The 25,213-nt window shown below is 40.6% G+C and overlaps 1 protein-coding gene across 1 annotated transcript; it reads left to right on the top strand.

The window, feature by feature from the left end:
* Positions 1-1,472: 1,472 nt before the first annotated feature.
* Positions 1,473-25,213, top strand: alg6 (ALG6 alpha-1,3-glucosyltransferase). Its single transcript, XM_070554277.1, has 14 exons — positions 1,473-1,651; positions 1,902-1,986; positions 2,094-2,183; positions 2,911-2,999; positions 3,722-3,804; positions 4,684-4,751; positions 5,835-6,017; positions 7,520-7,655; positions 14,551-14,636; positions 15,748-15,832; positions 16,299-16,369; positions 17,262-17,330; positions 19,375-19,567; positions 24,934-25,213. The coding sequence occupies exons 1-14, from the start codon at positions 1,570-1,572 to the stop codon at positions 25,129-25,131; spliced, it is 1,518 nt and encodes a 505-aa protein (XP_070410378.1). The 5' UTR covers positions 1,473-1,569; the 3' UTR covers positions 25,132-25,213.

Genomic DNA, 25,213 nt, shown 5'->3' with positions numbered 1-25,213 from the left:
GTGGGCTTGTCTGCTGTGCAAAGCTGGTTCACTCACCAAAATAAAAGAAAACATGAAGATGTCTCCCATAATCGAAAATCGTTTACGTTGCAAAATATATTACGGTTTGTAGCTCACCAGTCATTGTTGAGATATTGCCATAAAACTGGGTAAAGATAAACAAACAAACAAATAAATGAATAAATAAAGTACGGATGGATGGAAATTCAAGTATATTTCACTCAAAAAATGCACAAAACCTACATATTTGAACAGATATTAACAATTAAGAAATATTAATGGTTAGGTGACAATAATCTTTATTTCTGGACTTAATATTATCAATCCTATCTTAAATGTTGTGATCTAAAAATATTGGATAACGTAAACAATGGTCATGCTGTGGAAAAGTTGTTTTGTTGTTGTTTTACCAGTAATAAATCATACACATGTGGACTTTGTGACGGCTGTGTCCTAGCCTTTATATTTAGGTCACCCTCCACCACATGCAAGTCAGAGCCGTTTTCTGGGCAGAGAATACAGACAATAAATGTAGATACATCAGTTGCTGAATATTTAAGAAGGCATAGAGATGAAGCAATAAATGACAAAGTAAAGCTGGCGTGGCCAGGCATTAATAACTAATGGGTGCACTGAGTTATAGGCTGCTGCCGTTATAATGGAAGTGTCATTGCAAATCAGGACTTGTCCGAGGTTATTATTATTTATGCATAATTGATGGAACAACCACAAGGAACGTGTCACACTCAACAAATCCTAACACCTTGGGAACAACAATGATGGCGTCAACAAAGGAAAAGGTCACGGAGGAGAAAATGCCTCTGAGCTGCAGATTTACACCAGGAAGGATGTGCGCGTGTCTGTGGATAGTGAGATGCGTTATTATCAATGGAATATGCCATATAGTCAAGAAAGTAGACGACATGAATGCTTTTAGATCTGAGAAACAGCTACCAATGCATTCTTTGAAGATTTAGAAAAAATTTAAACATGTTAGCTGATGACCTTACTTTTCCACACTGTTCTCATTTTTTCACTGGATGTAAATATAATCTCTTGCCTATACCATTAATATTTTAAATTCTGCGAAGTTAAACGGAAGGTACCTGTCTCTTTTAATACTACTAAAACGAAAAGAAACATGTAAGGGACATAAAATTCCTTTCAAAAGATGTCTGCAAGCGCTTACGTTGATTTAGCCGTTCGCTGCACCTCGGAAATTACATAATTTTCTATCAGCAGGAAATAAATAAATATGTAACGGTAGCGGTAACCTTCCAGCATCTTTTACGTGACTCGAAAAGGCAGTCTTTGTACGACCAAGACACTTTTCTCTTTATCTACATTTTCTTGCCTCGACATTAAACGTTTAGGGGGAAATAATCATCTTTATTCCGGCGGTTAAGAACGCCTCACGGCTCTCGAGATCCCAGCGACCAATAGGTAAGCGAAACGCAGACTTGTTTGATGACGTATACAGGAAATGCAAACTGGTTTCAAAATAGTCTCACTGAACATTTTCTAGCGTTTGTTTTTAGTCAAAAGGGCTACTTTTTCCTCACCAGAGTAATGCAAACGTGGAGTCTTGTGTCAATTTGTGTTTTACTCGGCGTTGTTGTGAGATGGGGTGTATCGTTAAACTCATATTCAGGTAGGAGACGTGAAGATGGATGTATACGCGCTACACACTACTGTCACGGGTGTCTTCAGAGCAGTTGCTTTAACTTGATTTAAAATGACGAAAGAACGTTTTTTTATCCGTATCAGATAGTAACTTTAGGTTTCACTGGCTGGCTTGATGTTTATTTGTTTATTTAACGTGTATGCGTTTGTTAGCATCTTACCTTTCTTGTAGCAGCTTAGCTTTTTATCCAAATGACAGCTGAATGTTTGTCCTACAGGTGCACAGAAACCTCCAATGTTTGGAGACTATGAAGCCCAAAGACACTGGCAAGAAGTGACTTACAACCTTCCTGTGCAGGAATGGTGAGTCTTTTGGGTTCAAACCTGTGACTCTTAGAGCCTTAAAAACAAATGCAATGATGTTTTTCTGAGTTCCACCATATAATTTCTGTTATTTTGTATTCCTCCAGGTACTTTAACAATACTGACAATGACCTGAACTACTGGGGTCTCGACTACCCTCCTCTCACTGCTTACCACAGCTGGATCTGTGCTTATATGTGAGTGATTATCTAGATCAGGGGTGTCCAAAATGTGGCCCTTGAAGTGGTTTTTGTGCTGCCAGCGTAGGCTTTTTGATGCAGATACACTTTTATTTATTAAAATGATCAAAAATGCTGATAAATAGTAATCTTTTTAGGATGAGAAAGAGTTAGTTCAATGCAAATTATTTGTAATAAACCTCTTTTGCTTATAGAATAGAAAAGATTGTATTAACCACAGTGGGGAAATTCAGCAGCACATACACTTAGAGGAAAGGGGGAAAATAATAACAAGGTTAGAGGTAAATACACAAAGGCAGTAAGCTATTATTATAACTTTCAACCACTAAAAACAAGACATTTTATTTATTTTTAAATACTTTTAAAATTTTTATAAAATTTTATTTGATATTATAAAATTTTGCTTAATTTTATAGTTTATAAGACCACAAACCCTCACTGATGTTTACTGTAAATGTGGCTTGTGTGCAGTTATTAATTTTTAATTTGACGGAGCAATGTTTATCAATACAAATGCGGGACATATTTTGTTCTTGTTGCTGATGATTGACTTTAAAAACCAAGAACATACAGAACATCAGTTGTGATTAATGTTGAAAATAAATGCCATTACTGTTTGCAAAGAACATTATTTTATTTATTGCTCTGGTTTAAAAACAGTTTCACGTTGAAAACCAAACCAAAAAAATAAAACATCTTAACATTTTATATTTATTATTTCCAGAGCCAAGATTATAAACCCTGAATGGGTGGAGCTACACAGATCCAGAGGTTACGAGAGTCCAGCGCATAAGTTATTCATGCGAACCACAGGTAGGGTGATTAAGAAAAAACTAATTAAAAACAATGCATGTATACTCATCAGTTGTTAGGTTTTTATTTTTTTTATAATCACTCTAGTAAATAATTATGTGTTTTAATTAAAACCATTGACACTCCCTGTAATCAGTTACTTTGGACAAGTCTATTGTTAAGAAACATGATAATACATTATTAGCTCCACAGTGCATTAAAAGGGCATTTTGCCAAGTTATGGGCCATTCCCATCTGTACCGGGTCGGCCCGGGCCGGGTAGCCCCAGTCGGCCCCAGCCTGGCCCGGTTGATTCCACACATCCTTGCCTTAAGCCCATGTGGGCTGATTCTACCCACCAATCAGAGGCTTGCTCAAATGGAAGGTGTGAATTTGCTGTCAGCAGTGGGCGTGTTGGCCCTGGTCGGCCTGAAGCAGACCCCCTCGAGAAGAGGGCTGAGAATGAGCCTTGGTTGGCCCGGAAAAATACCAGGCCACCAGATATGTAAACAACCTACGCTACCTGGCCCGGGCCGACCCGGTACAGATGGGAATGGCCCATTAGTTTCTGCCAGTTCTGGTACTGAAATTATGGGAAGCAACCAAATAAGTATTAGTGGCTTTCTGCTGCTGAAACTCTGTGCACCAAATGCATAAAAATGCATAGGAAAGGTAAAATATACATGTTCGTATCATTTTAATACACATATCGATCTAACTCTGCTTGCTTCTCTGTATTTCAGTCTTGGTAGCAGATGTGTTGATATACATTCCTGCAGTTGTTTTGTACTGTCTGTACCTGGCTGATGGCTCCTCCAAGAAGAAGGTAACACTAATAATCAAATATCCAACGGTTCATAGAAACCTTGACTTATTCTTCCTCTTTTAATAACATACTATGTTCACTTAATTTATTTTTTTTACAATTTTGATATCATAAAATAACTAAGCATCGGTTACTGTAAGTATATTATAGTAAAGAGTAAGTAACCCAATCGTTGGTTATTGTCAGAGCGTGTGACTAGACACGGAAAAAGAAATAAAACTTCTCAGTTTTCTTTCACCGTTGGATAAAAATGTGGAAATTCCTTCATTTATTTCTAATATAATGTTTGTTAAAGTGTCTTAAAAATGACATCAAATGTGTCACATAATTAATCAAATCTTTAATTAGTTAATGCTACAAGCCTGTAGGGACACTTAATGGAACAGTGTTATGTAATTGTATATGGCACGATATGGGGGCCAAAATTAAGACTACTTCCCAGCAGCAGGAGGCTGTATCAATTCCGAAGCAAACTACTGATCTGATTAATGATAAGCTGGTGCCAGTAACTGTGGCCAGCCTAGGCACGCTAATGGCTAGCCTCTCCAATGCTAACACCAGCCCGTCCAGGCTAACGCTAGCCTATCCATGCTAATAGACAGCAGAGGGAGTGTTTGAACCAGTCAGTGACCAGCCGAGGGCTGCTAGTCCCTAGTGCATCTAGTAATAACGCCGGTAAAGGTGCTATTCCTCAGTAAGCAGTGCCAGCCTCTCAGTTACCGGCGCCAGCTCATCATTAATCAGATCAGTAGTTTGCTTCAGAATTGATATAGCCTCCTGCTGCTGGGAAGTAGTCTTAATTTTGGCCCCCATATCGTGCCATAATTCTAATCATTCCAGGTTTTTTGTACTTAAACTTTGTTGAATTTGTCTTTCCAGGTTTCCACTCTTTTCTGCTTCCTTCTTTATCCCGGACTAATTCTTATCGACCACGGCCATTTCCAGTATCCTTTATAAACATGAGCATTTCTTTTATTAAAGAGGTCCTTCACTCGTATTTTAATTCATGCGCAGTGGTCCCTAGTAGGGATAACTGCCTTGTAAGTCGTACGGGGGGGTTAGAACAAGCTCAGATGCGCCCGTTTCGGCATGGAGAATTCAGCCGGAGGAGAAAGTAGCTTTAGAAGACAGGATCTGGAGCCTTATTTCCTCAAATTTGGACGTCTCTCCTCTGATTGGACAACATCAAAGCGACTCTACCAATGACTTTGTTTGATCTGCAACGTTGATGTTTTATCTGCACTAATAGCACACGCCTGAAGGAGTTGCTAATGCTAACGTTAGCTTCTTCTAGTCAAGACGTTCTCTGCGGTTTCCTGGACGTTAAACCAACAACAGCCTTCCCTGTCGTGAGTCAAGGTGGGTGAGTACATGAATGTTAAGTGACGGTGTTTCGTAGATCTATCAGGCTCTTCTAATTAGAAGTTAATGCAGGAGATAGGCGTAGGAGACTATTTTCATGTTCAGCCAGCATGTCAAGCTCAGAATGACCGATAATAATCAGGAAGAATAATTAAAAGTTTATGTTTATGTTTATTTAGCAGATGCTTTTATCCAAAGCGACTTACAGTTAATAACCTATCGGGCTTGTTGTGATCTGTGGGGGAAACCGGAGTACCCGGAGGAAACCCACGCATGCATGGGGAGAACACGCAACTCCACGCAGAAAGGCCGCAGCCGAGTTTCGAACCTGCAACCTTCGTGCTGCGAGGCAACAGTGCTAACCACTGCGCCACCATGCAGCCCATCCCAGAGTTCTAAAAACTCTAGAGGTCGACCAGTACTGGTTTTTCTATTGCCGATACCGATATGTGCTGCCAATTTTCATGGCTGATTTCTAGTTGTTGCTCAGTGAAGGACCTCTTCAGTTCATAGCAGTTAGCATAAAACATGTTTGATATGTTATTTCACGAGATTCATATGTGCTTTATAGAATATTTTTTTACATTTTGTTTGCTGTTACTATGCAGCTACCAGTAGTTTACCGTAATGATGTTAATAGCATGAATGAACCTTGACAGAGTTGGGTACAACGGGGTGAGCCTGGGCTTTGCCCTGTGGGGGGTCCTGGCTCTGGGTCTGGGCTGGGATGCTTTGGGCTCTATGGCCTTCTCCCTGGCTCTCAACTACAAACAGATGGAGCTGTATCACGCTCTGCCTTTCTTCTGTTATCTGCTGGGAAAGTGTGTAAAAGATGGCCTGATGGGGCGTGGGTGAGCATGATCCGCTTTTGTCTTTATTATCTCTGTTTCATTCAGCCCTGGATGTGCTTGTGTCTGTCACAGCCGACAACGAATAAATGATGACGGACTGTGGTCCACCATCGACGTTTCATCAGTTATTAAAAGCCGTAGATCACATTCACTAAGGCATGTGAAATATTGTTCACAAGTGTTCAGGCGGACATGCGGCTGGCTCCTCGACGGCCACACAGGCCGGAACGCTGCCAAGCTGCCGCAGAGGGATTGTGCTGGAAATTTTAAATGAATGCAGGAGTTTTAGTTAACTTTAATGCCGAGTCAGAAGAAGAAAATGCAGTACACTCACTCAGATGAACAATAAAGTAAAGTGAGTAAATTGTTTTTATATAGCACTCATCACAGAAAGAGAAGCACAAAGAGCTTCGCAGAGATCAACAAAACATAAAGTCATAAAATTTAAAAAACAAAACAGCAAATATCATTAAATAAATTAAAATCAGAAAAACAAAGTCATGAAATTATAAAATGTTTGAAAATATCATAATAAGATGATCAATTATATATATAAATGATTAAAAAACACACCATAATCTGTATAACGTCAGAGCAGTGCAGAAATATTTCTGAAAATGGATAAGTTTATGTTTTTAAAAACTACCAGCTCTATTCTTCATTTAGTTGTCTTTTTAAATAATTTTTCCTGGTTTTCTTTTCCATTTTTGTCATTTTTTCCCCAACATTTCAACATTCATTCCTAAAAAACAATCAGTGCTTTATTCCCTGAGCTGTTTTTTAAATATATTTAATTTTCAATTTTCATTTGTTTTATGAATTTTAGACGTGTTTGCTTTTCGCACGTGAGTTCCATTCCCCCTTTGGTTGAATTCTTTCTTTTAGCAAATTTTGCTGCCTCTCGGGGCCACCTCCGCTAATTCCAGCTAAAAACTTCAAAAATGAGCTGAGTAAAATAAATTAGGAGCACATTGTTTTGTCCCTGAACATAAACGTGTCCGACCGCATGCCCACATTAATAATATCAGTGTGTAAGAGAGATCAGTGTCTTCCCGAGAGCCGCTGAGGTAATCGAACTGGCTGCTATTACCAGTGTGTCCAGTGTCTGTTTATCTAGTAACAATGTACCAGTGGCATTTAAAAGCAAATGGAGAGCTGGATTAGACTCTCCGGGGAAGATATGTCCAGATGACACTCTCACCATGCCCAAACTCCTCAGCTATGTCTGTGTGTGCAACTTAACCAGCAGCCTCACAGCTACAGCTGACAAGACACTCTGACCTACGCTGAAGAGTTTGAGCTGATGCATGGCTTTCACTGCATTCCTTAGCAGGAGGGTTAAATCCCAAATTTAGGACTTGCGGACAGTTAGTGCTAACCGTGTGAAGAATCTCTGAAACAAAAATGCTCCAGCTGAATTCCAGACCATCTGATTCCTTTGTGTCATCCTTTTTTGCAGCTTTACCTCTCGTGCTTATAGATGTTTGTCTGTTGTCATTTAGGCTTTTCTTGTTGGTGAGAATTGCTGCAACTGTGTTGGCGACCTTTGCCCTCTGCTGGCTGCCCTTCCTGTCCGACCCTAGCCAAGCCTTGCAGGTGGTCAGGAGGATTTTTCCCGTGGGTCGTGGTCTGTTTGAGGTAATGTGCAGATTTTTAAACTGCGAAAAAAGTTTTTCTCTTACTTTGCAGGCATCTATGTAATATATTATAATTTAGTTATTTTCTAAAGGGTAATATAATTCAGAACCACATTTACCTTATTGAGTAAAGGCAGCTTGTACCAAAAAGCCTCATTACATAGCTTACTTTAAGCTGATTCCTTCAAAAAAAACAGAACATGCACAAAAAACATAAATTTGTTCTATTAATAAACCTGTTGGTCAACTTTACTCCTATCTTTAACACGTTTGCAGCGGTTTCTGCAAATGAATGCCTTGTGAGCCGTTCTCTGTTGTGCCTGTTTGAGGATGTAGAAGTCAGCTGGTTGAGAAATTAGCTTCAAACATGATTTGTAGTCTTCTGTCCTGAAATTTAGACATCTCTCCTCTGACTGGATAACAGCAACGGACTCTACCACTGACTTTGTTTGCTGTGCAATGTTGATATTTTATCCCTACAAGGAGCCTGGAGGAGTTCAGCTGTATGGTGGAGTTGCTAATGCTAACGATTAGCTTCTGCTAGCCGAGGCGTTCTCTGCTGTTTTCTGGATGCTAAACCAACAGCAGCCTTTCCGTGACGAGACAAACGGAAGTTCTCGTTAACGAGCCGAGACTAGACGAAATCTATGCTCAAAATGGACGTTCCTGCCCGTCTCCCGAACGTTATAACTCTGTCAGCGCTGCTGTCTGTGTCCGCTGCTCAGACCAGACTCAGCAGTTGAGTGAAGCTGGCTCCCCACCCACACAGAAAGCATTAACCACTTTATTCGTGTGGATTTCTTATGTGGGTTGGAAGCGAACTTCAGCACAGCTCAGTGCTTCCCTGTCGCGGGAACGCACAGCACTCAGCCTCTCATTGACGCTACTACGCGTGACAACCCAACGTTGCGACTTTTAAATATAAAATATTAACACGTGTCTTATCCGTGTGCTTCCTGAAAAAGTCATGCTTTTGGGCAGATAAAGGAAAGAAATGACGGTTTTTAACATGTTTGATCTGAACACTGTTTAAGACGAATGTTTTTAAGTCAGTGTGTCAGGATTATTGTCTCTGCATAACAGGTCAGACTCCTGCATTTTAACCCAACAGCATCACAGTTTAAGCCCATCTAAATGTTTATGAGCATCACTGCTGATGCTCATACAGGTGCTGGCCAGTAAATTAGAATATCATCAAAAGGTTGAAAATATTTCAGTAATTCCATTCAAAACGTGAAACTTGTACATTATATTCATGCAATGCACACAGACCAATGTATTTCCGATGTTTATTACATTTAAATTTGATATTTATAGGTGACAACCAATGAAAACATCAAATCTGGTATCTCAGAAAATTAGAATATTCTAAAGGCCAATGAAAAAATGTTTGTTTCTCTAATGTTGGCCAACTGAAAAGAATGAACATGAAAAGAATGTGCATGTATAGCACTCAATACTTAGTCGGGGCTCCTTTTGCCTCAATAACTGCAGTAATGCGGCGTGGCATGGACTCGATCAGTCTGTGGCACTGCTCAGGTGTTATGAGAGCCCAGGCTGCTCTGATAGTCGTCTTCAGCTCCTCTGCATTGTTGGGTCTAGCGTATTGCATCCTCCGCTTCACAATACCCCATAGATTTTCTATGGGGTTAAGGTCAGGCGAGTTTGCTGGCCAATCAAGGACAGGGATACCATGGTCCTTGAACCAGGTGCTGGTGGTTTTGGCACTGTGTGCAGGTGCCAAGTCCTGTTGAAAGGTGAAGTCTGCATCCCCATAAAGTTGGTCAGCAGCAGGAAGCATGAAGTGCTCTAAAACTTCCTGGTAGACGGCTGCATTGACCCTGGACCTCAGGAAACAGAGTGGGCCAACACCGGCAGATGACATGGCACCCCACACCATCACTGACGGTGGAAACTTTACACTGGACCTCATGCAACGTGGATTCTGTGCTTCTCCGCTCTTCCTCCAGACTCTGGGTCCTTGATTTCCAAAGGAAATGCAGAACTTGCTTTCATCAGAAAACATAACTTTGGACCACTCAGCATCAGTCCAGTCCTTTTTGTCCTTGGCCCAGGCGAGACGCTTCTTGCGCTGTTTCTTGTTCAAGAGTGGCTTGACACACGGAATGCGACACCTGAATCCCATGTCTTTCATGAGTCTCCTCGTGGTGGTTCTTGAAGCGCTGACTCCAGCTGCAGTCCACTCTTTGTGGATCTCCCCCACATTTTTGAATGGGTTTGTCGTCACAATTCTCTGCAGGGTGCGGTTATCCCTAGAGCTTGTACACTTTTTTCTACCACATTTTTTCCGTCCCTTCGCCTGTCTGTTAATGTGCTTGGACACAGAGCTCTGCGAACAGCCAGCTTCTTTAGCAATCACCTTTTGTGTCTTGCCCTCCTTGTGCAAGGTGTCAATGATTGTCTTTTGGACAGCTGTTAAGTCAGAAGTCTTCCCCATGATTGTGGTGCCTTCAAAACAAGACTGAGGGACCTTTTAAAGGCCTTTGCAGGTGTTTTGAGTAAATCAGCTGATTAGAGTGGCAGCAGGTGTCTTCTATATTCAGCCTTTTCAGAATATTCTAATTTTTTGAGATACCAAATTTGGAGTTTTCATTAGTTGTCACTTATGAATATCAAATTTAAATGTAATGAACATTGGAAATACATTGGTCTGTGTGCATTGCATGAATATAATGTACATGTTTCACGTTTTGAATGGAATTACTGAAATATTTTCAACCTTTTGATGATATTCTAATTTACTGGCCAGCACCTGTATGAATTCTGTAGGCTCGTGAAAACTCACAACACTGCAGTTTTATGGAAAACCATTACTGCATTTAAGTAGGTGGGCATGGCCAAAATACATTTAAAGACACTAAGATGGAGGTCTGATAACTCAAATAATAAATTAAACAATCACATTTCTTCATTTCTATTGAAATAAAATGTAGAATACACTGTGCGCTCCCTAAGAGTCCATTCTATTAAGGAAAGAAAATTATACATTTCTTTAGTGGAAATCTACAGAATGATGCACATATGTGCGTCAATAAATTATATACATTATTGTGATTATAAATAAAGTAAAAAAAAAACAAATGATACCAGTCTGGGGATTTTTGTTTTACAAAATGTGGGGCAGCTGAGATTTTGTCACTTAGTCGTAAAATAAAAGATGTTGGAAACTCGCTCCAGTAGCTCAGAGTACATGTCTGATCTATAAATGCATTTGCTAGAGAATAATACTTTGTTTTCATGTTTTGAACCTCTTTAATATCTGCATGTGAAGGGAAAGCATCACCACAAATTCAATCCACAAGATGGTAAAATGCTTTATTTAATTTTACTTTTCAGCTTGTCCCAGATCAGTGATGAGTCGTTGCTTTCTAACGTGCGGCGTTTCATTTTCCAGCCTAAACTCCTGTTTAATGGTTTTCAACAAGCTATGACTGATGCTTTAATTGACGTCATCCGTAACCCGTGAAGCACTCGTCGTTCCCGTCCCTCTGCGTGGTGAATACCCTTCCAGCCTCTGGTGCTTAGCTGGCTGGAAATGGATACCCCGCTGGATCAAAGAAAACAGTGGAATAAAATGGTGAAAGGTCAAGAGATCGCTTTCAGCCTATCCCTGGGAGGTGTTGGGATCTATGATGTACAGTAGGAGGATACAGATAAATCGGACTAATTTATGGCCGGCTTGTTTTCAGCACTTCGCAGCACAGTTATGCTGAAGCCACATGGGCTGATGAGTGGGGCCAGTGATACACTTAAAGGCATATCGGAGCACACTGGACAACTGTTTCCCTGCTGCCTGTTACATCTTTAGAAGGAAAACACAACATAATACGTGTGTTTGGCTGTTTCTCACACTCCTATTTCATGTTATTTATTACTAGGTGACTGAAATGTGTTACTATTTTTACAGAAATTAGGAAAAGCAAACAAGAACACTGTCCTGAAGAGTTGTTAAGTGACTTCTTATTATTCTGTTTAAATGTGTGATTGATGACTCGGAGCTCTGGTCTCTGAAACCCAGGAACTTCCAGGTGGCACCTTCTACAAGGTGTAAAGGATGAGAGGAGCAATTAAGGTGGCAACATGCGTCAGGACGGTGTTTGTTCGACAAATTGATTCAAACTAAATACACAGGGTGTGAGGAACACTACACTCTGTTTTGATGAGAGAACTGTGGACGCAAGCAGACTGGACGAGAGGACGGGCTGAAAGGGTTGGCTGTGAAGAACAGGGCTGCTGACTGGTGATCTTGGCGACTTCTGGGAGGCAGCAGTTGTAAGTTTACCCACCGGACCGCATTCTGCCGTCTCATGTTGCTGCCTGCTCACAAAAAATGGCACCAAACGCCTCTCCCTGTGAAATTCCTTTCTGGCTTCTAGGTGAACAAGCCCCCGAGGTCTCACATCGGCCAAATGGACAAACCCCTCCCTCATTTGAGTGTTGCCTTCAGGCGATGTCCAGGAACATTCTGGTAGTTTAGCTGTTTGAAATAAAGAAGCAGAGAGGAAAAACGACGTGGACGGGGCTGAGATAACATGGCTCGGTGCTGCTGACTGGGCTGCCATTAAGATCCACGTAGTTGTGCAGTAAGCAGGTGGAGCAAAGAGAGGAGGGGTGGGGGGCAGAAATAGATTTTCTAGATAGGGTCATACTTAAAACAGCCACAGGAATTATGAAGCTGATCTAGACGTGTGTGGTGTGTGATATCATGGCCACACTGGTGGCTTGGGTCTTAATATAAGTGATCCGTTTGCATCCGCCAAAGCACCCCGCCTCCTCCTCAGCAACTACAATTCAGCTGTTATAAAACAAGTTTGATTTATTTTCTAGGTCTCATAAGAATTTTAAGTGTTTTTCCACAATTTCAATGCAATTTTATTACATGGGGTGTAGAATAAGAAAATATTGATTATATTGTGGTTGTTATTTTTTTGTTGTTGTGATACTGAATCTATACTTAAAGGTGCAGTATGTAAGAATATAGTGAGAATTTTACGGTTAGAAAATCCCAAAAAGAGTCTAATGTTTCAGTCAGTTTGGAATGAAGGTTATACTGAAACATGTTTCAGTTGGCTGCAGGGATTGTCAGTTTTTCTCCTTTTAAAACAGGAAGGAGGGACGTAGCTACTGCTTACCATCAGTGAGTTGGGGGTTGCCGTGTCTCCTGAGAGCTAATACTGCAGCGCAGACGCAAAAAGCTTCAGAGTTGTTTAACGTAACAACGCTTTACCAGAGGATGTCATTTTTACTTAATTTCTACATAGTGGACAGAAGTGTATTGATTTTTTTTTACTGGGAATTTACATGCTAACTCTATTTCTTTTGTGTGGTGCAATTCAAACCTCCACTGCTAGGTGGCAGCAGTTTTTACTGCCTTCGTTCTGGCGGCACAACGAGATTTTGAGAAAACACTGATGGGTCTTGGAAGGGTCGGGCCTGATTTTTACTATTCTAAAAGTCTGAATAATTAAGTAAATACAGCTTTAGAGTATAAATAAAAATATAATTTAACCATATAAAATAAATCAAAATATAGCTGAAAATACAATAGCACCCTGTTAAGACACACCAGCTGACTTAGCAGCAGCGTCATAATGAACCCATCATTCCTGACATCGGTGGATGTCCCTTACTATTAATCGACTACTAAAGGGGTATATCTACAGACAACATATGTAGACATACCGTGGACTGGTGCTGCCTATTGGAGCTGTTGCAGCAGCGGATCGCCATCTTGGATGGGTCCCCATTCGCTCCCAGTCCATTTATTTCTACTGAGGAAGGTGTTTACCTACGGTGCCCATCTGGTGACATTAAGGGGGTAAAAAAGTAGCTCGTGACCACGCCTTAAGTATCTGGTGGCCACGAGTTATTTTTTTTCCCTCAATGTCACTAGACGGGCACCATATTTACACAACTAAAAAGCTAATTTTATTTAGCTTTTCACAAAGTCAGACATTTAGTATGGAATGATAATGTAATTAAAGTTTGAGCTTACTTAAACAAAACTGTTTAAATGATAAAATCCCAACATATAGGCTATAAAAATCAATAGTAGTCCCGTGTGATCTGTTTTCAATAGCACGCTGGTTGTTGGCTGTTCAAAAACCGGGTATAGTTGGCCACTCTGCGTTGACTGCAGTTGGGTTTGGTGAGTGAGGAACACACCCAATATGGCGGCGACATTGTTACGCTCTCTAGTGCACAATGGGGCGTCTACGTATTCACGTCTGTGGGTATATCAACCCATGGCAATATTTTGTCATTTTTTCCCTGCGATATCTCGATATTCAAAAGCTGTGTATCGAACTTTAGAAAGAATTTACATGCAAACGTTTGTGTTTTTTTTTTCTTTTAGTGCAATTCAAATGCAGACCACTGGCAGCAGTGTGCAATGGGTTTTGTTCCCACCATTGTAAATCCCTCTATTGTAGTTCCGGTACCTCGTGTTAGACATGTTAAGTACCAGTTTGGACTGTTCATTGAATTTTTCTACAATAAATTCAGTCTAAAAAAATTGCTAATATTGTCTGACTGATATATCGTGATACGTATCGTGATACGTATCGTATCTCCAGAATTTCACTAATACACATCCCTAGTTAAAACGACACTTGATTCTTTGTATTATTATGAATTATTATTAATCAAGTGAGTTAGTTATTTGCTTTTTCTGTCAGTGGATACATTATGGTCTGTGTTTACATACAAATGTCCCTCAGGTCCAAGACAAATTGGTTTTCAGCGCTGAAATAAATTTATATTTGCAACTAAGCAACTTATTTATTGTTTTGAAATGAAATCAAAACCGTCTTTGCAGTGACAAATTACTGAGTTCAAAACCGTGTGTGTGTGTGTGTGTGTGTGTGTGTTTGTAGGATAAGGTGGCCAACACATGGTGCAGCTTGAACACCCTGATAAAGATCAGATCCATTCTGTCAGGCGACTTTCAGCTTTACCTCAGGTAATCCTCCTCTAAGTTAAACAACTTTGTTCTTCTTCTCCATCTTTTATCAATCCTTCTTTGTTTTTGATTACACCCCCACCTCTCCCCACCTCCCATTTTCTCCTAATTCGAATTCACATTTACCAGGAAAGTGCTGTTTTTCTTTCGGATCAAAGCTGAACATCAGTGAGGCGAATAATATCACCCTTCGCAGAAATGTCTCACGAGGAGCTTCCAGACACGTTACTCTGAGATGTTGAAGCATAAAAAGGAGCAGCAAACCTTTTTCAAGACTCGAATCACAATAAGTTGATATAAGACAATAGATTTGCGATAAATAACCTTTTTTTTTTTTAATTGCTAAAACCTAAGATCTGGTGCTGTTAAAGTTAGAAAGGCGAAATGCAACAGTTGTGTCATGGTGGGTCCTGCTTAAATGACCCAGCTGGCTAATTTTAGGAGTCTTGTGTTTGCAGCACAGACACGTTTCTGTCAGACTGCTAATTCCTGGGATCAAGTGGGACTTCTCTTACTGCAGTGCTCTGCAAACAAACGAAGAACACTCTTGTGTTTTTGGCACTGAGGCTGGACTGTACATAAAATGAATCAGCTGTGAAAACCCTACACACACACACACACACACACACACACACACACACACACACACACTCCATATTCTTGCCCTGTTTTTTCTTGTCTTTAGCTGCATCTGTCAGTCTGCTTCCACTTTAGTTCGAACACATTGAGGCCCTCACACGTCACTAATCCCTGACCTCTTTGCACATTTATGCACATTCACTCGGACACACGGTCAGTCTCTCCTGCTGCCTCAGCCTCCAGCATGGTGACAATTGAGAGGTTAAACTAATGCCTGCTGACCTTAGGAATGATTATTATTTGTTCTGTCTTGTGCAGAGCAGAAGTAAAGAACAAGGTCACAAGACGACATTGACCGTGGTTAGACTTGCGTGACATCTAAATCAAGCAGCATTTCCATTGTTTTATGTGTTTTCTTTAAAAGTTTTGCTCATAGACCTGTCGGGACTGAAAAAGCAACACCCCCTCCCACTACACAGATGATTTTATTTTTCTTTTGCCGTAACACCTTTTTGTTCCCTTCTTGTTCCAGCTTTGCCCTCACTATCCTGGCAGTTCTACCCTCCTCTATCCGGCTTCTGACCAAACCCACCTTCTGGAACTTTAAACTGGCTCTGGTGAGTGTGTGGTGTGAAAACTACAGTCTCTCCTTTTAAAAAAGACAAGTCTCTTAATAAATCCCAGAAATGATCAGTTAGAATTTGTTTTTGAGGTTTATCTCTTTTTTTTTTTAACATTTATTTTATTTGTGAGAACATTACACGGCAGAGCTTACGTTACTGGCACTTATCGCTGTATCAGTTACTCACAGTAGTATCTTTTGTGTGCAAAACAAAGATTACATTAGAACATTTCAAACAAGTTGGGGAAGACAAGTGGAGTACATTAAGTTTTTCTCACGGGATTTTGGAATAAAGTATGAGAAATACGGGTTAGCCTTTAGGTCCAGTAAAACTTTCAGAAACGGGAGACAATAACAGTATTGCAAGGTGTTTTAGAGGTTTTTCATCACAACAATATCTTGTTTATACCCATTTTTAATCACCTTCCCTAGTACATTTTTTTTTTACTCTTTGCTCTTAGGTCAACTCATCACTGGCCTTTTTTCTCTTCTCCTATCAAGTCCACGAGAAGTCCATCCTACTGGTTGCTCTGTAAGTTTAAAATAATTGCTAATATTCATGGATGTATATTTTAAAAGGACTCCCAAAGAGCCAGTCAGCTTATCCCAACTCCAAACCTGAGATTTTGCCTTGCAGATGGTATTTAAGAGTGTGTGTTTGTGTACATGCGTGCGTGTGTGTGTTTGCACCTGGTAAACGTAACATCAACCCCTCTGCTGTTGTCACAGAGCTGCAGAGTAACGGTTCTATTTAGATCAAGACTAACAGAAAGGTTACTCACCCCTGTCGTTACATTTAGAGCCACGCACCACAAGCCCTGCTCCTATTGTCATGATATGCAGTGTGTTAATGGACACTTGGGTCATGTGTTAAACACAAAGCCTGCACATGTGCTCGTAAAGGTGTGCGAATGTGTGTAGAACATTTTTCTTTGTAAAGCAAGTGAAGCCAGGGATAGGCCTGACTGCAAAGGATCTGGTTCCTGGATCTATTAGTCTGGATTAGATTGTTGCTTTATTAACTATTGAGTTTTATTCCCCACTTGTCTCCCTAAATCAATCAACAACCCTCGTCCAGAGATGATGAGGAGAGAATAGGAGGCTACTGTTTGCAGTGTTGTTTGCATGGAATCAGTTACTGGGCTGGAACTGGATTGCTGAAGAGCGCTGACTGTAATTATGGGCTGGGGACTGATGGAAAGGACCGGTTTTAGAACGAGAGTAGATCTAGTGCTGATGTAGGTAATTAACGGCACATTTATGCACACATACACTCTCTAATATTGGGTTTATCGCTGTTCCACCAGGACAAATAGTTGGATAGATTGTATCTCTGATCCATCATGATTTCACTTCCTGTCTTGATGTTTTAAAATGTCTCACATTAAATATGTTTAACAGACATTTATCTGTACTTTTTCCAGACCCATTTGCCTCCTTTTGAATGACCTCCCATTTACGAGTGCTTGGTTCCTGCAGGCTTCTACTTTCAGGTAAGAAGACTGGATAAAAACTTAGAGAAACTAAATTATGAGCTGAACAACTGATGTGCCATGGCAGCACTATTTATTTTTTCCATTATGGTGTCTAGCTGGCAAATTCCATCTAAAACCTAGCATTGCGAGCCATCCTATATACGTGAATATATAGTCTGCCAATGTCCAGTAGGCAGATCTCAGTCGTGGGGCGAGATTTAGGGCCATCTTTCAAACTGTTTCCACATGCTATTGAACAATGAACAACGTGGCGTACTCACCGTTATGGATGTCAGTCAACGGGCCAGTCCACATACACTGTTGAAGACGACACAAATACATCCTTTTCCTAAATAAAGGACTTAAGTACCTCTATCTGCTCCTGACCCAAAGAAAAGCCCAAGGCTAAATAGTTCAAAGTTGATTCAAAAGTTGTTTAAAATAAGCTGTCGCCATCTTAGATGTTCTTCTCCGTCACAAACCAATAGCACAACGCTGCTCAGGCCAATGGTAGACCCACCTAGGGTTAGGGTCAGGGTCTATCTAGATTTCTAGGCTACGTAAGACTTCTATTGGGGGGGGGGGGGGGGGATGATTGAGAACATAAAAGGAAAATAGAAAACTAGGAATAAGTCATTTAAGACTGCTTCCAACTCACCAACAATCTTTGGTTTTTATATAAATGCTCAAAATAGCTCAACTTCCATTTATCAGTGTAAACTCTGCAAGTAATGCCACTTAGGACATGGCCTTATGCATAAAATCCATTTTTCTGTTAGCGCCTCAATTAAAAACAAAAATATATATTTTTTGTAAGTATCACCAACCTTTAAGGGAGATAAACCACACAAATCTCCCCTAAAAACCCCTGAGTGATGTGGTTTAAGCTGGGCACAAATGCTTCACCGAACTCTCCCCAGCTGTTGTTAAATTCTTCCGACAGTCCTAATTGCTGTGCGTGTGGTTTAGTATAAGGATATTTGCGGCTTACGCAGCATAGTCTGCATGCCTGTTGTCTAAGTGTGTTGTGTAGGGACAGGAGGCCCTTCTGTAGCTGATTCCCACTATACAGTCTGACTTGGACTTGCACATTATCTGCATCCTTCACAGACTTGTGTCGTTTAAGAAAATACATCTTTTGTTTACATAATTGGCCGAGCGAATGCTCGAGCAGTGGCCGTTTTCCCGGTGAATGAAGCCAGTCAGTGTAAAATGAGGAAATATGTATTTCTTAAATGTGAAGCATTTATCAAATGAATGGGACTTTTTTGTTTGAATAAGTAGTTTTTTGTGGGTGAAAAGGTTTTTGTAAGAAGGGGTGTTGTGTTTTTACTATAAGCCAACTGTTGTTCTTGCTTCTGCCTCTTCTAAACTGAGATGAGCTATGTGTGAAAGCCATAGCCATTTCTCTCCAGGGGATTGGATCGCTTGTTGAGGCCTGCAGGAGGAAAGTGCGTTATTTACTATTTACTTTATTACATCAAACATGACCTGAACATTGTTCTGCTGAAAATATCTGAAACAATTTCTTATACGATGGTCTTGTAAAGGTAAGGTAGATGATCCTGGAAAAAGTCGTTACATTTTGAAAAAACACAATTCGAATGTCCAACCCCCTTTCTTCAGGCCCCTCCCACTAAGCCACGCCTCCAGAATACAGGAGAAAGCCCGATGTAATGGTTGCTGTCATCCATAAAAACACAACATCTTACCTTTTCTACCCGGGGGAAATGATCAGAAGGAAGTTTTATGGATGGATCAGGATCATCATACAATCATGAAATACAGAAACTTTTACTTGATTGGACGAGATTTCAGTAATTCCAATTAGAATTATTTATTTTGTTGACAAAATATTCAATTTCCTGTTAGCCATCATTTCAATCATTATGGCAAATAATGCTCCAGAAACACATCTCCTACCCCTCCTTTAAAACTCACTTCATTATAAGTCCTAAACCTCCATCTGTGCATTGTATATTAGAGCTAAAAAAAGCAAAAATATTATTTCTGCTCAAAGAAACGACAGATGAAAAATGCTGCATCGTGTGCTTCTGTGCAGCATGCTGCCTCTTTTCCTGAAAGACGGCCTGCTGGTACCCTACGCTGTGACCTCAGCAGCTTTCCTGCTCCTCAGCATCTGCTTACTGTCTGTGCTGGATCACTGCTCAGAGGAAGAGATGGAACTCTGCACCTACAAGAAACTTCTGTTCTGTCATCCCAAAATGGACCTGGCTTGTATTGTGAGATGGAAGGTTAGTGTGACCCATGAAGTAAGAGCCACATCCTGAGGCCTTTTCAGCTCCTCGCTAGAGATGCGTACAATCAGAAATAGGAATCACAGCACAACTTTTATTTCCAGCTTTTGTGAACATTATAGACCCTAACTGATGTACATTTGAATATATTTCCAAGTGTTTCATACAAATTATTTTACGTTAGATACTATCTGCTCTGTCAATTCACACAAATTTAATCTCCATTGATTAAAATCGTAATTCATTGTCACAGATTCTTTTCACCAACATTATTAACCCTTTAAAGGGCGCCTTCCACGTTAAACACACCTTGAAGCCCTTATATTGTAACAGGTCTAAACTTTATATTTTCATTTAACAAAGGAAGATATTTGAGAAAGAAAAGTGCTATTACTGTTCCAACTAGGCTCTCCTAGCCCATCAGTCTTAAAACAGCACCTCTTGTTGGAAACCAGAAGTGACGTCGCTCAAGGAAACCAATCCTGATTCTCCTCAGAAAAAAAAAAGGATTTGCAGCAGCAGCAAGAAGCTCCAGATTCTGAATATAAATATACATTTATGTTAAATATTGAAGGTGCACAGCTATACAGTTTTGAGCCAGCAGCAAGAGTTGATGGGATCAGGCTAAACAGGGATAATTAATTTAAAAGGTGAAAGAAGAGCTGCTGAAGTGTGGGAACTTCAAAATGCACAGACTTGGAAACACTAACTGGTAAGAGCGTTTCTTATTTAAATATATTTTGACAGAAACTTGTCCCCTGACATATTACATCAAACATGTTTCCATAAAAATAATTTTTTTCTCTAATTTATGAGTTTCAAGTCAAGCACATCTTCCTCTAAGTTTCCCTCGAGGTACATAATGTGTCACGTGACTCCAAAACCACGCCTGCTTCCTCTGATTTAGTATTTTTAAACACCAGGGGTCTCATTTATAAAACATAGCGTAGAATCCTTACTAAAGCCGTACTTAAGCTCAGCATAAAAAAATGTACTTACGCCAAGAAGGTTTGTGACCTATCAAACATGGAGTACGCACAGCTGCACGCAATCTCCCCTTCATAAATCAGAAACTATCTAGAAACATTCTCAGCTGCTTTATAGTCACATCCCGCCCACACCACGCCCACTTTCTGCCATAAATGGTCAATGCAAAGTGCCTTGTGGGTCTCATTCATATACATAAGCCGGCTGTTGCAGCATTTTGATTGAGACTGCAGATCAAGGAAGCGCTATTTCACAAGCAGAAATTGAGGTACCTGTGGGTGAGGTGGAGAAATGAAAGGAAGTGCTTTTGCAAAACAAATAAGAGAAAATCCACGGAGTGGCACAGCGTTGCTGAAGCCGTCAATGTTGAGAGTTATTCAGAGAGATCTGTGGCGGATATAAAAAAAATGGTCGAATCGGGATTCGATCCCCAGACTCCTGGGTGAGAGTCACGTGCGCTAACCAAAAGCCAAGTAGCCATGGCGCATGATCAATTGGGTCACAGTGACAGGACGCTCACACTGTCACAGACGCATAACATTCTGTATCATTCTGCCCCCCTGCTGATATTCAGCATTCCATATTCTGTGCTTCAGGCTGTGTGTGCGTGTGTGTGTGTGTGTGTGTGTGTGTGTGTGTGTGTGTGTGTGTGTGTGTGTGTGTGCGTGCGTGCGTGTGTGTGTGTGTGTGTGTGTGTGTGTGCGCGCGCGCGCATTAGTGTGCGTGTGGGGGGGGCTTGTTCTGTGAACATGAAGTGGTACAAGTTATAGTGCTGCTGGAATTCATAATTTTATCCTTCTCAGCGGCAGCACTGCAGGTGCTCTCCATGTCCAAAATGTGCGTAAGCCAGGTCCTTAGTCAACTTAATGTTGTACACATTTTTCCTCTACGTCTTCTTTTATAAATCCCAAAGTTTGCGTGGAAAGTTGTTTACTCAGTTTTACGACCTTGTTTTGTGCGTAAGCAAGCTTGATAAATGAGGCCCCTGATCCTTACGGTAAATCCTCTAATACAGGCCCAGGCATTTTTTTACTCAAGTGCATCCTGGTTCAGGCCTTTATTGGAGGGAGGCCAGACTTAGAGGCAGGCCTCAATTTGAGCAAAATAAACTACGTACGTATGCATATAGATCATTTACAACAAACACCATTGTTTCAGGCTAAATCCCAGTATGGTAACAAACGTAGCAAACATGCCGGCAGTGCATTATAATCACTTAGGGATAATTAGGTTATTGATTCACAACAAAAGGCAACAGACACCTTACTGCTCCAAAGTTTAACCGTTTGTGTCTCGTTCGGTTTGAAGTAAGAAATATAATCTTCCAACTGTTTAATCCTCATCCTCCGTGTTAACAGAGTCGCTTTACCTTCAGCGGCTAGCGGTGAGGTGGATGGTGGCAAGTAAGCATAAAAAACGCCAACATACAGACTGCTCCCAGCACTTTTTCCTCAGCGCCTTCTTAACAAACAAACATCTCTGTCACTGCCACTCACTGTGACACTCATCCATCCTTCTGCCAACAACTGGAGGGAAAGTGGGCCGTTCCTTTATTAACTTCCACACTGCTTACACATTTGTGTCACCTGTGGACACACTAACACGCCGCAGTTCCACGTTACAACACTGAGCTAACTGCTAAAAACATTAGCACTCTACAAGCTATTTGCGGTGAGGACACATGCAAACAGTATCAAACTGTTTACCTGCTGTTTTTGTAGCTGCGTTTCTAAGCTGTTCAATAAAACGCCATAAAAAAACCTTAAGTAAACCCTTACCTGTGATGAAGTGATCACTGCGTACGGTAGCACGTTCCGTTTCTGCTCATTTTGCAGCCGGAGATTATGATCTACTATTCCGTCTTCGTTCAGAAAGCAGTGAGCACCACCTCACCCCTGTCACATGGACCCAAGGGATAAACCATCAATCCTGCTCAATGGTCGACTTTCCTGGCGGGGTCACCCAGTAAGACAGTGGGATGGTTATAAAAAGAATCAAATATTTATTTTGACGGGCATGACACCGGGTTTATATTTACATCTACCAGCCAATAGAGGGCACCATTGCGGTTTGCTAAATACCGTAAACTGTCTGCTTGGCACAGCGAGGCTGGCCCTGCGGAAAATGGTGGACTCTGCAAGTCAAGCAGCTGCTTCTGAGCCCACAAGATGTTTTAACGTTAACTACTGTTGTAAAATCATCGTATTAGCAGAAATAAGTCTTTACCCTGTACTATACGTCACTGGACACAGTGCTGGCCGGTCACTTCACACATCAGCAGCTAACCTGGTACCCCGACGGTTGGATAACTTTATCTATTGTTGCAATGACAACCTCCACACACTAAATGTCGCTCTAGCATAAAATTAAATTGAAATATGAAAAAAAAAAACAATGTTTTTCTTGAAGCAGTAAAGATAAAGATTAAAGGTCCCATAACTTTTTTTTTTGCAATTAATCTGCTGTGGTTTCAAGTAAAAATGAATGCATAGTGAGTCATTTTCTGTGTAAAAAGCTCAGGCACTCCTATTAATGGGATTAAAGTTTGTTGCAGGAGTGAGAGGGGGCGGAAAACGACACGTTTAGGAGTCTTACTCATTAATATTCACAATAAGCAAATACCTCACCTCTGATTGGCTAAGAGCAACACCAGTCTTCTACTGTCTTCATTTGCTCTTCTTAAGTAAAGAAAGTACAACGCTGGTGTTTTATCGCCACAGACAACCTAAGCCTGAGTGTGTTTTTCCTTGTTGTAGAGTTGCTAATGGTTAGCCTCTACTAGCTGAGACGTGCTCGGCAAGCGAAGGTGGGTGAGGCCAGGCTAGTTTTTCTGACCCAGTCATTTTCCAGTCTTTCCTTTCTGCCGCTAATGCAGGCAGTAAAGGCTGTAGAATGAAGTTGCAGAGTAACTCGACTTCTCAGTGAGCGAGATTTTTAAATATAAACTCATAAATTAACAAGATGCCACTTTAAAGTCGTTTTAACCATTTCCAATGTTCTGCATGGCTGCAGTTCCAATTGGTAGCTCATGAATATCATCTCCAGTCATTCAGATGACTTTAGAACTTTAATACAGATAAAGGTTGTAATACAGTATACAAAAGTAGATACAAACAGTAGATACAAGTACATTAAAGCTCTGACTGGGAAAATTCACAGCCTAATGTGAAAGAGGTGAATAATCTGAATTTGTGAAAACGTACCTCTAAATTTGTCAACAGTAGATGATCTCTGTATCTTCAGAGTGGCTCTAGACCTAAATTGCACCCTTGTCAGAACATCTATCCAGCTGTATAAATAAATATCACGTGCTGGTTGGTGTAAGCTGTCCTGGGACGAACGCTGATGCCAGCCATCAAATTATTTATCACTCATTTCAGTTTCCACAGCACCTAAAGTAGCCAACTCCTTAGTGACAGCCGCACCGGTAGGGTGTCGGAGATTAAGAGGTGTCTTTTTATAGAACGTGTCATTAACACAGGTTTGTCTAGGTATATTTATTTACACAAGCAGCATAAATAGTGAGCCCCGATTATGATGATCAGGTTTCATGGGTTTGGGGCTAACGTAGACCTGAGATGTTTCCTTCAGAATAAAACGCAGTCTTCTGGGTCATAAAGCACAAAAACATGAGAGATCTCAGTCCTCGTCCAGCCTGTGATTAACCACAAAGAGCTGGGTGCGCTTACGAAAAGATTTTAATTGATTCTAATGTGAATAATTGAAAGCCTGACTGTTTTAAGGGCCCTTTTTCATGAGCGGTGTGATGTCAGAGACTTTATTCGTTTAATCATTCACTGGTTTCATAATATAGTTGCTACTAAGTGTAGGGAGAAATGCCAACAGTTTGTCCGTAGCCTGGAGTGATGGACCTTTTCATTATTTCAATGAGAGAATTTCTGATAAAAAATGTGAAATTACTAATTAAAGCAGCTCAAGTCCACAAAAACAGCCGTGATTGGTCACTAGAATTATGACGTCATCATCCTATTAGATGCACTGTCGGATCAGGTTACTCAAGTTTTTAGGGGTAAATTTGTTCAGCTAAATCCAGTTTCTTTAGGTTTTTTTAACCCAAAAACATGGTAAAAGTGTGAATTATCTGAAAATTTGACATTGAGGCGAAGTGCACTTAGGACTAGAGTTCTGACTTATAAGTTTCAATATTTTTTTACATAAAATGTGATAATTTTTATAAATGTAAGAAATTATCAACATAAATACCACAATAGTTTGTTATGTAATGAACCCATTCTTCATCACTCTGATTTTATTTGAACTATCTGAAAGCTGTTCTGTGTGTGTGTGTGTGTGTGTGTGTGTGTGTGTGTGTGTGTGTGTGTGTGTGTGTGTGTGTGTGTGTGTGTGTGTTACAGTTCTACATTAGCATTGCTGCGATGGCCGGTTTGAGCATTCTGAGCGTAGCGCTGGAACCCCCGAGACATCTGCCGGACCTGTTTCCTGTTCTAGTGTCTACAATCGCCTTCCTCCATTTCTTGGGAACATTTATACATTTCAACATTCTTCAGTTCAGCAAGTTGCCGAGTAGAAAAAGGCAGAAGAAAAACAACTAAACATGATTTTATTCATTTAAAGCCCACAAGATGGTTACTCTTATCAGGTTTTCTGTCAAATAAAGAAATAAATGCCTATTAA

The sequence above is a fragment of the Nothobranchius furzeri genome, chromosome 8 (assembly GCF_043380555.1).
Source record: "Nothobranchius furzeri strain GRZ-AD chromosome 8, NfurGRZ-RIMD1, whole genome shotgun sequence".
Classification (NCBI taxonomy): Eukaryota; Metazoa; Chordata; class Actinopteri; order Cyprinodontiformes; family Nothobranchiidae; genus Nothobranchius; species Nothobranchius furzeri.
The sequence above is the reverse complement of the archived record's forward strand: the minus strand, read 5'-3'. Positions and strand labels throughout refer to the sequence as shown.

Excerpts from the sequence above, each read along its gene's own strand:
- alg6 (XM_070554277.1), top strand. The coding sequence starts at position 1,570 with ATGCAAACGTGGAGTCTTGTGTCAATTTGTGTTTTACTCGGCGTTGTT. Across the intron at positions 3,000-3,721 it reads GTTATTCATGCGAACCACAG|TCTTGGTAGCAGATGTGTTG; the intron begins GTAGGGTGATTA and ends TCTGTATTTCAG. Across the intron at positions 15,833-16,298 it reads GGAACTTTAAACTGGCTCTG|GTCAACTCATCACTGGCCTT; the intron begins GTGAGTGTGTGG and ends CTTTGCTCTTAG.